Raw genomic sequence first — 15778 nt, forward strand, 5'->3', positions numbered from 1 at the left:
GACATAATTTACACTTTACTGAAAACAAAATACGTTTGAAATGTTTTCACCTTTCTTACTTTCATAAATGAAAAATTATCAAAATTTTAAGGAAGAAATGGCAGTGTATGTCCCCGTAAACTGACAACCCACGGTCATTTTTTTGTTTGTTGTTGTTTTTTTGTTGTTGTTTTTTTTTTTTTTTCAGTAACGACTTGGTGGATTTTTGAGAAAGACTGGGGGATTAAATTGAAAATTTTTGAGTATACTGCTATTACTACTTCTCTTCTTACAATATAAAATAAATAAAAAGAATATAAGTGTATCCAGGTTGTAAAAGAAAATAGATAGACTTTTTTAGGAATGATATTAAGTTTTACTTTTCAGGTCAACTTCAGAAGCTATAAAATTAAATCATAAAATACTGTTTGTGTCAGGACTAAAAATTGTTGAAAAAGTTTCATACAAATAGAAACCCATACTATGAATTCTTAAAGAAGAAATCTGAAAAGATATACAGCATTTTTTTTTCATGAAAAAGACTCAATAAAAAACGACAAGAAATTAACTTAAAAAAACTTTTTTCACAAGAAGAATTTCCAAAGAAAAGTAAAGAGCTCCATTAAGCCAAGAATGAGAGCAAAAAAGGTAAAATAATCTTACAAGCGTAAAACTATCAAAAATCACTATCAATAAATAAATGAAACTCAAAACAAACAGAAATTACAATAAATAACCGACAAAAACTCAAAAAGAGCATAAATTAACACGATTTTCTGGAAACAAAATACGCTTGAAATGTTTTCACCTTTCTTACTTTCATAAATGAAAAATTATCAAAACCTTAACAAAGAAATGTCCGTATGTGTCAATTTAACTAACAAACCACGGCTCTTGTTTGTTTGTTTTTTTGTTTTTTTTTTTTTTTCAGTAAAGTGCAAATTGTGTTCTGATCTTAAGAAGGCATAGAGGATACCAGCCCTAATCATCAGTTTTGAAAATAAGCATCGTTTTAATAAAACAGAAATCACACTCAAACCGTTTAGCAGGTTCACGAGGGCGAGAGGAGAGGCACGAAGTACACTGCTCAAAATACAAATCACTTTCAGTAAAGTGTAACTGATGCTCTGGTATATCAAATTTTAAGCGTAAAGAGCAAGCTATAGAGGAGGGTGCAACCCCCTCACATACGTAATAATTTCTTTTCGCTTTAAGTTATGATTTTACTCCTCACTTTCAGTTGAAAAAAACTTGTTTAATCATTTAATTGTTCATCATTTTAGAAAAAATACAGGGAAATCTGGCTTTCCCTCCATGGAAAATCCCTTCCCCCACGAAAAATTCCTCCTCCGTCACTATGGAAATTTCTCCTAGAATATTCCATTCTAGGTGAAGATCCCCCCCCCCAAAAAAAATTTCTTGTGGACGATTCTGGGTGGAAAGTTTTTCTTGGTGCACCATCATTTGAGAGAGACCTTAATTTCTGATTGTTTCTAAAATCGTTCCAGAAATCCCCTCTCCCTTGCAAAAAGTTTCCCGCAATTATACCCCCTGGATTCTAGTAGAAAGTTGTTCTTGCAAAAAAATCCCCAATGAAATGTTTACAGTGGGGTTCTTTGTAACGCTAAATCTGGTGGTGTGATTTCTATTACAATTCCGTGACTTTAAGGGGTGTTTCCCAACTTTTTGAAAATTTGACAAAAGTATCTCATTCTAATAGCTTTTAATGAGTAACAGTACAATTAGTTAATCTTGTATATTTTGCATCCGCATAATACGCTGATTCTATTTTATGTATCTATTGATATTCAAATTCTGTTTTTAGTTTCGGTTGCTATTGAGCCGCATCGCTCTTTGCTTAGAGTCCGTTACCACGAACTGTTTGATAGCAATACCAGAGATTTTCGTGTTTGATATGATTTTCATTCAATTTCTATTCGTTTCTTGGTTTAATTCAGTCATTAATAGTAATTTCTGTTCATTTCTAAATTCGAATTACTATATGACTTAATTTATGCTAGTCTTAGGTTTTATACAGCTTTACTTTTTTCGAGAAACTCCTTTTTGGAATTTTTTTTAAGTTAAATTTAATCAAATTAACCGAGTGACAGAATTTGTCTCCTGTCAAGATTCCTTTGCTTTGCTATAATAAAAAACAAAACTCAAACCCCAAGAATTCGGATTTGGGAATTGAAAAAGACATTAGATATAATTTAGCTTCACTTTATTCTCCTTTCCTCGAAGTGACATCACCTCAGAAATTCTTAATGACAACTAAGAGATTATTGAAGGAAACGGGGCGTATTGTAGCAACAGACAGCTATCTTTATCAGCTGTAATGCAATAAATACAACCGTTTCCCGTCCTTGTACCTTCAAGAGATCGTTGCATCCCTGATGATATTTGTTAAAGGTTACCTTATAAATTATTTTTTTAGGTTTCCGGCTAGGACTTTGTGGCCTAAGTTTATGTTAACGACTGAAGTAATTTTCCGATCTAACATTGCTTTCCAACTGTTATTTGATCTGTTGACAGTGCTTTGGATCCAAAAACATATGGACTTTAAATAACATTCAACTTTCTACACTTTCAATCATCTACGCCATCTTTAGTGTATTAGGGCAACAACCCGTTTTTGTCTTTATACCGATATATAACAAATATATGATGAGTTGGGGAAGAAAGGATGAATCCATCGTCCAAAACTGTAAAAATCTGAGGGAAAAGGTGGGAACTACTCGGGCAATGGGTAAGACAGAGCTTTATTCAGTTCCTCCCTCCCTCCTATTGAATTATTCAATCATAATAATCTCTTCTCCTTGCCCCCTCCCTTAAAAAGAGATGAACCAAAATAATGCTATAGGAAACATTTTGAGGACTTAGGAATAATACAATCTCTATTCATTCCCCAAAACATGTGGCTTTCATAGAACGTCACTCGAAAGCATGGAGAGCTCGAAACCTATCAGAATATTTTTTTTTATACTGATTAGCAACGCAATAGCGATATGAGAAAGTTCCTACTAAAGTTTACTAGCCCGACGCTAGGAAATAAGATACTTATTTTATTTAAACAAGGCCACTGACATGGGGCCTTTTTTCGGTTAATTGGCTTCTTCTTCGCATTATGACATAGAAAACTGGTTAATCGTTATGGTTTTTCTAGCTCTAGCAGGGACATGATTTGGGATTTGGAGGACATGGTCCCCCTCCAAGGGGACCCGGTCCTTAAGATATGCGCAAAAGATCGAGAGTACCTGGAAACGGGATAAGGCAGGATTTTCATGTTTTCCCTGCCCCCCCCCCTAGGAAAAATTATTGGTTCTCATCCTCTCCCCTAAATGAGAGGGGATTGAAATAGTATTTGAGCTCTTGAGGCAAAACTCTTTGAAACCATCTTACAATAATTTATTTCTTACACACTGCGCAAGACATGATCAAGCAAGTTTCTTGAAGAATCCAAAGGCAATGCAACGCTGAAGAGATGCGCTTGAAGGTCTGAATTTTGAGACAGTTGGTTAAGTTCCACTTAGATTTAGATTACAGCCAAACCAATCTGCAGAACAAATTAAATCGGATCTATCCTTTAAAATTTAAGATGATGTTAGCTGTATTCGCGTCTTTTACGATTGACATGGAAATACTACAATCTTAGCAACTTTTTGCCAGAGATCAATATCGGTTCTTTGAATTTCCACTGACAAAAAGAACTGAGCAAAAAACTTACCTAGAGGAATGTTGACCGCAAAATGATATTTGCTGACTGAAGTAAAAGGTGATCTTTTAGTTAAAGCTAAGTTCTGAAAGGAGTTTTTTGCTTCGGCGGCCAGATTTCCCAGTTTCCAATGAAAATATATTTCTTTCTGACGCGAATGCTCGGTCCAATTACGTTTCAAATCACAATTGGAAATAAATTTGTCTGGCCAGCAAAATTGCGATCAAATAAATACGAGTTATGTTCTGATAAAATATACGACAGAGGTATTCAAAAGGGTTAGTTTTCGCAAACAGGAAGACCCCACAAGATGTCACTTTCGATTTGATTTACAAGCCTGAATCCACATGGAAGCATTGTTTGGCCGGTTATCCTTGCCAAAAATTTAAGTCTTCCGTCAAAACTTAGCTTAAGAGTTTTTAATAGTCAAAGTTTTTAATAGTAAGAGTTTTTTAATAGCTTAGGAGTCAAGCAACTCCTGGGTCATTAAAAGATACGGCATCATAGACCCGAATGCTTCTATCAGAAAAAGCATAGAAGCTTATAATAGTAGAATTGGTTGGCACCCATGGAGCACTATTTTGATACAATGAATGGTTTGCATTTGCTTTTGTATGTTTTAGTTGTTTTTAAGTACGATGAAGTGTCGTTTAGTTTTTTCGGTCATTTTTTTCCTCTTTTCTTTTATTCACATTATACTCCGTTTTTCATGTGTATTATAATGGGCTATAAATAAATTCAATTCAATTCAACAATTCAGAATGTTCCAGTTATGATATTTAGAAGGACATCGTGACTCAGAGCTCTTATTTTAAATCCTGACCGGCATTAAGTTTCTTATTTTCCTTTTTAAATCAATCTATTGATTCATAGAATTTTGTTAGAGCTCATACCATATGATCTCTTGGCTCTTAGCTCTTCTCGCCTCGTCACAAGTGCCATATGAGCTCTTAGCTCTTGTTTTTTAGTAGCAAGACAAAGTTTTAACTAGTGTATTTCTTGCTTTTCTTTTTATTCGTGCGTGTGTTTGTTGACTCAAAAATGCCATTTCGACCCATCTGGGCTTGTGACATATATTTTCAGTTATAAATCTTGTCTTATTTATAGTCGTACAAAAATAGCAAAAAAAAAATAGTGAAAACAATGTATACTTACACTACTTCCATAACACTTTTCGTTAATTCATTATTTTTTGTGTCTTTTTACAAAAGGGTTTCATGTGTTGCAGCTAGAATGAATACGGGGCACACAAGACTAAAGTTACAACGCAGCCTTCGCTCCCCGAAATAAATTCCTATATAAATACCAGTAAGGCAGATGGAAGAGCTATTACTAAGTACTTCAGTTTTACGAAGTCAACGATTCTAGTATAGTTTAGAACCAACCTTTTTCTGTCGCTATCCCAACAATCAAACATATATTCAGAACACACAATCAATTGGCAGTGTTATTGATAGTCTGATAAATATTATATTCGCCAAAGGTCCCCACTAATCTATCAAAGTACTTCTCCTCTATTGACACTTAAGATAAATATGTGATGATATCACACAAAAGATAAGCAACACGTAGCAGTGTCATCGTTTAAATATATTGAACTGAATTCTTGTACTTAATTACTGTAATTTATTGTAATTATTTATTGAATTTTTTAATTTATTATTGAATTTGTTGTAATCAATGTAATTAAATTATTGCACTAAATTATATTTTACAAAATCAGTTCAATATAATTTGGAATTATATGCATGCCCTTTTTCCCTCATATATCTGATAAATTTCGTAGCGCATATTATTAACGTTTATTATGATTAGTTTATTATTAGCATTTATTATATTATTATTATAAACATATATTATTACTAACGTATATTATTAATATATTAACGTATATTTTATTTGTCCACGGGGGATGGGAGCCAATCCAGTACAATTTTGAAGTTATAAGGGAGAGCACTTTGAGAAGATTAAATAAAAAAAAAACTAATTTTTTTAGCTGAAAGTAAGGAGCGACATTAAAACTTAAAACGAACAGAAATTACTCCGTATATGAAATGGGTTGTCCCCTCCGCAATTCCTCGCTCTTTACGCTAAAGCTTTTAATTGTTTTAAAAAGTAGAATTGTGGCAAAGAGTCAAACCTTAGCGTAAAGAGCGAGGGATTGCGGAGGGGACAACCCATTTCATATACGAAGTAATTTCTGTTCGTTTTAAGTTTTAATGTGACTCCTTTCTTTCAGTTAAAAAAATTAGTTTTTTTTTTATTTAATTTCTGAACGTTTTTGAATTAATGCATGTTTGGTTTTGGCTCTCCGCACATAAATTATTAAAATGAAATTTGTATATTAATTCTTTTTTGGCTAAATGGCTTTCTCTTAGTTTTGATCAGACGATTTTGAGAAATAAGGGGTGGAGAAGGAGGCCTAGTTGCCCTCCAATTTTTCGGTTACTTAAAAAGGCAACTAGAACTTTTAATTTTTAACAAACATTTTTATTAGTAAAAAATATACGTAACCTAAGAATTAACTTACGTAACAAACTTTCATAACCTTATATTTTTATTATGTATACGAGGGGGTTTGTACCCTCGTTAATACCTCGCTCTTTACACTAAATCGTAAGTTTTGTCCCAATTCTTTAAGAATGACCCCTGAATCAGAAAGGCCGTAGAATAAATAGTTGAAATTACTAAAAATACCTTAGCATAAAGAGCGAGGTATTTATCTCCTCCTATATACCTCGCTCTTTATGCAAAAGTATTATTAGAACCCCTCATATTCGTAATAATATCTGTTCGCTTTAAGTTTCAATGCTACTCCTTCCTTTCATTTGAAAAAAGTTTTCCTGTTTATTTTTCATTGTTTTCTTATAGTAAAGCTAGAAAGTCCTGCGCCCTTTTCATTGAATTTTTCTTCCCCCATGACAGATTCCTCCAAGGAAAGATCCTCCAACATAGCCCCCTCTCCTCAGCCCCACCCCCAAACAAAATAAAATCCCCCTGAAAACGCCTGTACACTCCCCCCCCCCAGTTTGTAACTAGCAGCTCCTCTCCCAGGGATTGTGGGGGAGTTGTTCATCCCAAAAGACATAGTTCTTATGGTTTTCGACTATGCTGAACAAAATGGCTATCTCAAAATTTTGATCCGTTGACTTTGGGAAAAAATGAACGTGGGAGGGGGCCTAGGTGCCCTCCAATTTTTTGGTCACTTAAAAAGGGCACTAGAACTTTTCATTTCCGTTAGAATGAGCCCTCTTGCGACATTCTAGGACCACTTGGTTGATACGATTTCCCCTGGGAAAAAAAAAAAAAAAAAAAAAAAAAAAAAAAAAAAAAAAAAAAAAAAAAAAAAAAAAAAAAAAAAAACAAATAAACACGCACCCGTGATTTGATTTCTGGCAAAAAATACAAAATTCTACATTTTTGTAGATAGGAGCTTGAAACTTCTACAGTAGGGTTCTTTGATACGCTGAATCTGACGGTGTCATTTTTGTTAAGATCCTACGACTTTTAGGGGGTGTTTTCCCCTATTTTCTTAAATAAGGCAAATTTTCTCAGGCTCGTAACTTTTGATGGGTAAGACTAAACTTGATGAAACTTATATATTTAAAATCAGCATTAAAATGCGATTCTTTTGATGTAGCTATTGATATCAAAATTCAATTTTTTAGAGTTTTGGTTACTATTGAGCTGGGTCGCTCCTTACTACAGTTCGTTACCACGAACTGTTTGATGAGCGCATAACAATTTATTTTTGACGCTATATTTCGGAAGAAGAAGGCATATGAAAAGGCAAAACAAGCTTCATGCAATCAATAAGAAATTATAAGGGGAAACAAGATATAATATTTTGATAAATTTTCGTTTTTGATTTATTAAGATACACCCCCTCCTCCCACCTGGTTTCTAGCGCTTATTTTATTTGCTCAGCAAGGAAATCCATATCAATGTGGAATAGTACTTTGTGGGAAGAAACTAGGGGCATATACGAACACAAAAACTTATTTTATGGGGCACATTTCAGGGTAGGGATCCCTGATTATAATAAAAGAAAAATACCAAGACAGGGAAATTATAGAAAAACGCATGGAAACTTTGAGGGAAATCTTGAGATAATGACAGGGGTTGAGACCAACTATGAGATCAGACTGAAAAAGGAGAAACTGTAGGATTAGTACCTAAATAAATTATGGGAAATACACATGTTATGTGGGAAATCTTGAGATACTGACAGAGTTTGAGGAAATTAGAGAGAAGCACATGAAAACCTATGAGGGAGATCTTAAGATACTGACAGGAGTTGAGACCAACTATGAGATCAGATTGAAAAAGGAGAAGCTGTAGGATTAGTGCCTAAATAAATTACGGGAAATACACATGTTATGAGGGAAATCTTGAGATCCCAACAGGGGTTTAGGAAGACATATATTTTTCATATATTATAAATATATTTATATTAGTTATATTATATTTAATATCCGGTGCCCTTGGTACTTTAATACCCTAAATTTTAATCAAGTAATTCAAATTCCAAAAAAACACTTTAGGTATCTCTCCGATAACAAATCTTTCCAAACGAATGGAAATCTGAGACAAGCTCGAATCTTAACGAACCCGCTCCTTTCCTACTTGTGTCACGGAAACATTACTGATGACAATCCTAATATTGGTCACACAAGAAGTTAATCCAACCGTAACTAATGTTTATAAAAGAGTGGCTGAAAACTGTGAACTTTCTAAAGGGAAAAATAATCCTGTAGAGAAAGAAAAGCATTGATAAAAAAAGATGACTTTACCTTCCGTTTTCGAAAGAAAATGCTTCCCCTCTTCCTTCGTTTTCCACTGGATTCATCATCGTTGAAAGAGGGACTGAAAATGAAAAGCAGATAAGAAAAACATCAGTAATGAAAATAGATCATCACAAAAACGGTAGGTGATTTTTTTTTTGTTGAAAGGAGGGGTCAAAATATATTTCCAGGCGAGGCGTTAAGCACGTGTAAGAAAATTGAAAACAGGAAGCAAACATAATAAAAAATTCTGGCCTAGCGTACCGGGCTAAGAAAAACCATAAGAACTAAATCAAAAAACAAAATATCAATAAAAAAAATAAAAAAGAGACAGATTGACGTGAGTCAATAATTAATAGAAATTTATTTTACGGAGACTCTATACGACAGAAATAGGTATATGAGGGGATTCTCCCCCTTGTCAATACCTCGCTCTTTATGCTAAAGTTTGAATTTTGTTTCAATTCTTTTAAAAATGACCCCTGAATCACAAAGACCTTTTAATTAGAATAAATATCTCTTTTGAAAGTACTAATACATTTTTAGTGTAATGAGCGAGATATCGACGAAGGGACGAGCTCCCTCATATACGGAATAATTTCTGCTCGTTTTTTAAATAATACAGTGAAATCCGGCACCCTCTTCATGAAAAATTCCCTTCCCCCACGAACAAATCCTCCCTTGGAAAGATTCTCCAACCCAATCCCCGCACCACAAGATCCCACTGAAAACGTCTGTATACTTCCTAATAACAAATACTGGACAATCTGTAAACAATGGATGAAGTTCATGACTTGCAGGCCTTCCCCAGGGGATTGTGCGGGATTAATTAATCCTCAGACATAGTTCTTAGATTTTTGACTATGTTGAACAAAATGGCTATCTCAAAATTTTGATCCGGTGACTGGGAAAAAATGAGCGTAGGAGGGGGCCTAGTTGCCCTCCAATTTTTTGGTCACTTAAAAAAGGCACTATAACTTTTAATTTTCGTTCAAAGGAGCCCTCTTCCAATGTTCTAGGACTACTGGAACGAAACGATCACCCCAGGAAAAAAAAATAAACTTCAGAAATCTCCTGGCAAAAAATACAAAATTCCATTACATTGCAGATAGGAACTTGAAACCTCGACAGTAGGGTTCTCTGATACGCTTTTCATTCAGATTCTATGACTTTTAGGGGGGTGTTTTCCCCTTTTTTTCTAAAATAAGACAAATATTATCAGGTTTCTAACTTTTGATAGGTAATACTAAACATGGTGAAATTTGTATATTTCAAATCAGCATAAAAATCCTATTCTTTGATGTATCTGTTGGCATCAAAACTCTGTTTTTTAGTTTCGGTTATTATTCAGCCGGGTCGCTCCTTACTCCTTACAACGAACTGTTTGATTCGTGAACTAGAATTGCCAGCTACGGAATGGTGGTCAGGCAATACTCTTATGCAGGGGATTGAACTGCGGTGATTGAAAGGGGAGATTTAAACTGATATACTCCGGGCGTCAGTATTTTTCGCTATGTCACTGCCCAACTATACTGTAAGGACGTCACATTTGAGCCTCTCACGTATCAAAGTTCAAGATATTAGTTCTGCTTTTTATAAAAAAAAACTACACAGATCTTTCTTCATATCTTTCTAAATAAGAAATATTGGGATAATCACGACTAGCCTTGTAAAAAAAAAAGTCAGCCGAATGGGACACAAGAATATTTCTTAATAAAGAAAATAGGGAGTATATTTTTACCTTTGGGAGATGAATAGGGAGCACCCATTCAAGGAATAAGCAGGGAAAAGCATAGAAAAATGAAGAAACAGATAGCAAGAGAGGGAAAAAACAAATGTTGAGTTAAGGGGTCTGGTTTTTTCAATTATAGCTGAGAAAATACGCTATGGGACTAATTAACATATTAGACTCTTTGACTAATCAAAAATAATTTTTATTGTTCACATATAGTATTTGTTAGAGGGGAGTAAATAAACAATTTTAGGGGAGACAGAACTTTCCGCAAGTTCCGCAAGGGAGAATTTTCCGTCGGGAAGAAAGTTTCTGGGGATGAATTTTCAAGGGGAAACTTGCCAGAATTCTTTTACGAAATTCTTTTTATTTATCTTGATTCTCTTTGTCAAATCAATATTATATGTGGAGCTGTTCCGGGGAAATTGTCCAAGGGTAATTTTAAAAGGGGTTGGAATTGTCTGGGCAATTTTTCCGTGGCGGGGGAGAGGCATTAACCACGAGAAAAATCCCTCACGGGAGAAATTTTCCGAGGGGGGATTTTATGTGGGATAAATTCTTGACCTGGGAATTTTTCACGGGAGAAACTTTCTACTAGAGGGGGGAAATCCAAGGAAAATTGTCTGCGGAGGGGATTTACAGCATAATTATAAAAATAATCAGAAATTAAATGGAAAACAAGACTTCTTTTCAAATAATACGCTTAAGAAAATTTTTCAGGCCGAATTGTATGCAAAAAATTTTCTGTGGGAATACTCAGCGAGAATCAAATTGTCCAACGCGTTCACGGGAATAGCTTTTCATGGAGTTATTTTTAGCAGGGGATTTTCTAAAGAGGTGTTTGGCGGATTTCCCAGCATTGTTTGAAAAACTATCAGAAATTAAATCAAAGAGAACAAGATATTTCTAACTGAAAGTAAGAGGCAACATTAAAACTTAAAACGAACAGAAACTATTCCGTATTTGAGGGAGGACATCCCTTTCTCAATACCTCACTCTTTACGCTGAAGTTTGACTTTTTGTCCCAATTCTTTAAGAACGACCCCTGAAACAAATGGGACGTTTAATTAGAATAAGAAGCTTTTTTGAAATACTAAAAATCTTTGGCGCGAAGAGTGAAGTATTGGGGAGGTAGTATTTCCCCTCATATACCGAATAATTCGGCATAGTTTGTTTTTAAGTTTTAATGTTGCTCATTACTTTCAGTTGAAAAAATTATACGCGGGAGGAAATTTCCAATGTAAAGTTTCGGGGGATGGAGGGACGAGACGGATTTACTGGCTTTATTTGAAAAATGATCAGAAATTAAATTAAAAAAACTTTCAGCTGAAAAGAAACTGTTTTTTTATTTATTTATTTATTTACATATTTTTTATTTACTATCTAGAAAGGAGTCCTTTAGACCAGTCTTAGTGAGGAAATACCCCCCCTTACACTAACTGCAGGAATATTTGAAGTTTTACAGTATTACATGTAGTTAATGCATCAATCTAATTGAAAAAGAAAAAGCAGAAAAAATATATTAAGTTATAGTTAATCTCTAACTGCATGTAAGCAAAATGCATGAAAGCATTTTCTTTTTTATATGTATTTAGAAAACTTCCAACTTCAAACTACAAACAGCTTCAACTTGTGCAAAGCTGCACAAATACAAGTTTGCAGTCTTACCAACTCGCATTGTCTTTCATATGGTTTTTAATAAACCGTTGTGCAAAGTATAGCCTCACAAGGTCCCAAGTGGGACAAGGCGAGGTGTGTTCTAGGACTGCCCAGAAGGCGGGTCCTTGCCATAACTACAAGCATGGAAAACTTTGTATAACAACGATTTAAGCTCAATGTTCTTTTCTCCTTTTTATTTTCCTACTAAGCTGTTCAAACAATAAAGGTCCTGCTAATCACCTTCAATACCTCCCAAAAGTCATCGAATTACTTAACAGTGGAAAATTTTGTTTCTAGAGAAGCAAAGAAGAAAGGGAAAAAAAACTAATTCTGTGTACCATATGCGATGATTGCCCTCCTCTGGGAAATAAACAGGGAAATCATTACGAGAATAGCCGATTCGGAACCAATTTTTGAAGAAGGAAAAGGAAATTGAATTTTTCAATAAGACTATTGATAAACCTTGGACAAATCTATGCAGTTCTTATATATATGCTTCCTAATACACTAGATTTATTAGGAGTTTCAGGAACTCGTATCCCAAGGGTGGGAAACAAGAAATTAGGTGATATAGAACTTATTTACTCAGACAGAAAGGCAGGGCGTTGGACTCAAGAGGAAAAAGGAAGCTACTAAACCTTTTTTGGGTTGGGAAGGAATTAATAACAGAAATATTTCTTGCCCCTTTTATGACACAAAAGTGCAGGGTATCAGTCATAGCAGTATATGCCTCTGTAGAACCAACTGGTGGAGGCAGAATCGACACAAATGAAATATACTTACAGCTAAAGGAAAAACTAGACAGGGTCCCAGGTAGAAATATGGTATTTATATTAGGGAATTATAAGGCCCAGGTTGGTAAAACCGAGGATAGATGGTGTCCAGGCCTAGGCAAATATGGTATAGGAAAAGAAAACAACAATGGCTACAGACTGCTGCAATTTTGTAGGTACAACAGTCTACTTATAATTGTGTTGCGAGAGCAACACTTTGGTTTTGTCCCGGTTTTTTTTGGTTTTTTTTTTTTTTTTCTATGCCGCCGATCTCAGCTTATTCCTGGAAACTGGTAAGGGTCTAACCTGTGCGGTTTTTACGGAAAGTGTGGACCTCAGGCCGGATTGATGAATATGACATTACATTTTGGAAAGCTCCGTAGAACTCTTGCCTGGGGCCAAAAAGGATAGTTTTTGCTTGTCTTCGAGCCAGAGCCTATGGTGTGCGAAGTGAAGTGGAGTTATATAGCCTATGTCAGAGAGGAGTATCTGAAGTTGTGCACCAAGCTTTCGTTTCATCAAACCATGTTTCTGCTTTCGAGTGGAAAGCTCCGTTCTAGCAGGCAAGCAGGCAGGCACCAGTTTCAAATTGAAGATGGACTAAAATCTATAAGTGTTAAATATATGCGGTAGTTCCCCAGCCCCACAGCCAATATATCTTCTTTGAGTGATAAATAGAAAAATTTACAGAAACAAAAAAGTGCGATTTTCCCACGGGTCCGAAAGTGCTGCCATCTATTGTTTCTAGTCATTTCTGTTCGTGATTTCAGCTGACTTTACCATTCTTTTTTTTCTACTTGGGATTGCAATAGAGAAATGGTATCAGATATACCTCTTAAACTTTAAAAGTTCTCTCATTGCTAAAGAAATTAGAGCTTATCCTTTGCTCCTTTCTAAGTGGTGGTGTTAGAAAGTTGGCCTCCGGCAAAAAAGTCAAGTTTTGAACTAAGACAGATAGATTTTTTTTTTCAATGACAATCGATAGACTTTGATGAGCTGATCAAAGTATATGTCATCCATTTTTTGTTACAAAAATTCCTTCATGACATACACCAGTTTGAAAGTTTCAAGGGGTTGACAACTTCAGTGGTAAAGTACACACTTGAACCAAAAATAGGCCGATACCAGTTGTGAGATATGTAGGGGACTTCCAGGCAACAGTCGATTATTAGCTTATAATCATCTTTGGCAATGAGGGGTTTGCAACTTTTGCTGATTGGTGTACCTATTATCTGTTTCTGGTGTAATTGATGGTAAGAACAACTTGGTTCCCGATTGTAAGACATGTAAGGGAGTTGTAAGTAATAATCGGCTGTTAGGCTACAATGACTTCAGCGGCAAGGGGTTTGGAACTTTTGCTAGTTGGTGTACCCATTATTTGTTTCCGGTGAACTTGGATGTATATCCCGGGAGAGGGACTTGTAAGTAAGAATCGGTTGCTAGAGGAGGCTCACGAGGGGCTACAAATTTGTGCAAATTGGTACACATCTATGGAATCAGGGACCCATAAATTTCCTGTAATGACTCGCCATCCAATAATAAGCGATCCTGGATGGCGAGCCATTACAGGAAATTTATGGGTCCCTGATGGTATTTTGATCCTGAAAAGTTACAGATAGCTTTATAATACCAACTAGATTACATAAGATAATGTTCCAAGTTTCCATCCGTCACGATGTCTACGATTGAAAAGGATAAAGTTCAACCGGCTGCAAAGTGACATTTAGGGGCCTAGTAAGTAATAATCGGCTGTTAGTGTGGACCTCGGGCCGGATTGACGAATATGACATTATATTTTGGAAAGCTCCGTACGACTCTTGCCTGGGGCCAAAAAGGATGGTTTTTGCTTGTCCTCGAGCCAGAGCCTATGGTGTGCAAAGGATAAAGTTCAACTGGCTGCAAAGTCAATTTAGTCCCTTCTTCCAATATTTTTTTTTTTTTCAACCCTGAGGAATAGCCTTTGATCATCTGATTACTGATTGTGTTATTCTTTGTCTCTCACGGAAGAGGGACTTGTAAGCAAGAATGGGTTGCTAGAGGAGGTTCATGAGGGGCTACAAATTTGTGCAAATTGGTGCACATCTATGGTATTTGATCCTGAAAAGTTACGGATAGCTTTATAATACCAACTAGATTATATAAGATAATGTTCCAAGTTTCCATCCGTCACGATGTCTACGATTGAAAAGGATAAAGTTCAACTGGCTGCAAACTCAATTTAGTCCCTTTTTCCGATATTCTTTTGCTGTTGTTTTTTCAACGCTGAAGAATTTGATCATGTGATTACTGATTGTGTTCTTCTTTGAATATGCCGTTTTGAAAGCTTTGATAGTTTTGACAACTTCAGCATTTAACCGATAGCGAAGAAACAAAACCAAAGTGTTGCTCTCGCAACACTTTAATCGGCAAAGCCGGACAAAGGTTGCCGCAACACTTCACGTTGCCCAGGCAACGTAGGTCTAGTTAATACAGCATTGGGTCATGAAATAGCCCATAAGTTAACATGGCATTTACATGATGGAAAGACAGCCAACCTTAATAATTATGTATTTGTAAACCGAAGACTGCCAGGATCGATACAAGATACTAGGCATACATGTGTGCTCTTACTAATTTTAAAAGTAAAGATTACCAGCAAGTATGGTCTAGGGTTAATCTGAAGCTGTAATTTAGGTAGGGTAACCACCTTCCGAGAAGCTACGACTTAGGTATACTCCAGTATGAGAATTTGGGAGAAACTTTCCAGGAACGGTTGAATACTACAATAAATATGCTAAAATACTATAGACCTGACAATACATACTAATTAATGAACTAAGTTTTTTTTTAATGAAAATGACTTGTATTTATTAAAATATAGTAAAAGAAGCACACCAAAGCATAACATAAAAAGGTTATTTTCATGAACTGATGGTTTAAGATACATTAATACATAAAATTGTCTACATGATGCTGAACAACGGTTTCTTCAGCCCCCTCCCGCCCCAAGAAAAAGAGTGTACCCATGATAGAACTATTATTTAAACAGCAAGCAAAAGCGAGGAATAGCCACAATCTCAATTATGATAGCTGTTTTTTGTCAAGTTTTAATATCTTAGAGATTTTTTTTTTGTTCTTGTTGTTGACAAACACACTG

General features: G+C 35.3%; 1 protein-coding gene across 1 annotated transcript in view; it reads right to left on the reverse strand.

Moving 5' to 3' along the window:
• LOC136037586 (rho guanine nucleotide exchange factor 28-like) overlaps positions 1-15778 on the reverse strand; it is a 330822-nt gene that overhangs the window by 170853 nt on the left and 144191 nt on the right. The window contains exon 9 of the mRNA XM_065720307.1: positions 8488-8560. Coding sequence (XP_065576379.1) covers positions 8488-8560 — 73 coding nt within the window. The remainder of the gene's footprint in view (positions 1-8487; positions 8561-15778) is intronic.

The sequence above is a fragment of the Artemia franciscana genome, chromosome 17 (genome assembly GCF_032884065.1).
Source record: "Artemia franciscana chromosome 17, ASM3288406v1, whole genome shotgun sequence".
In the NCBI taxonomy this organism is placed as follows: domain Eukaryota; kingdom Metazoa; phylum Arthropoda; class Branchiopoda; order Anostraca; family Artemiidae; genus Artemia; species Artemia franciscana.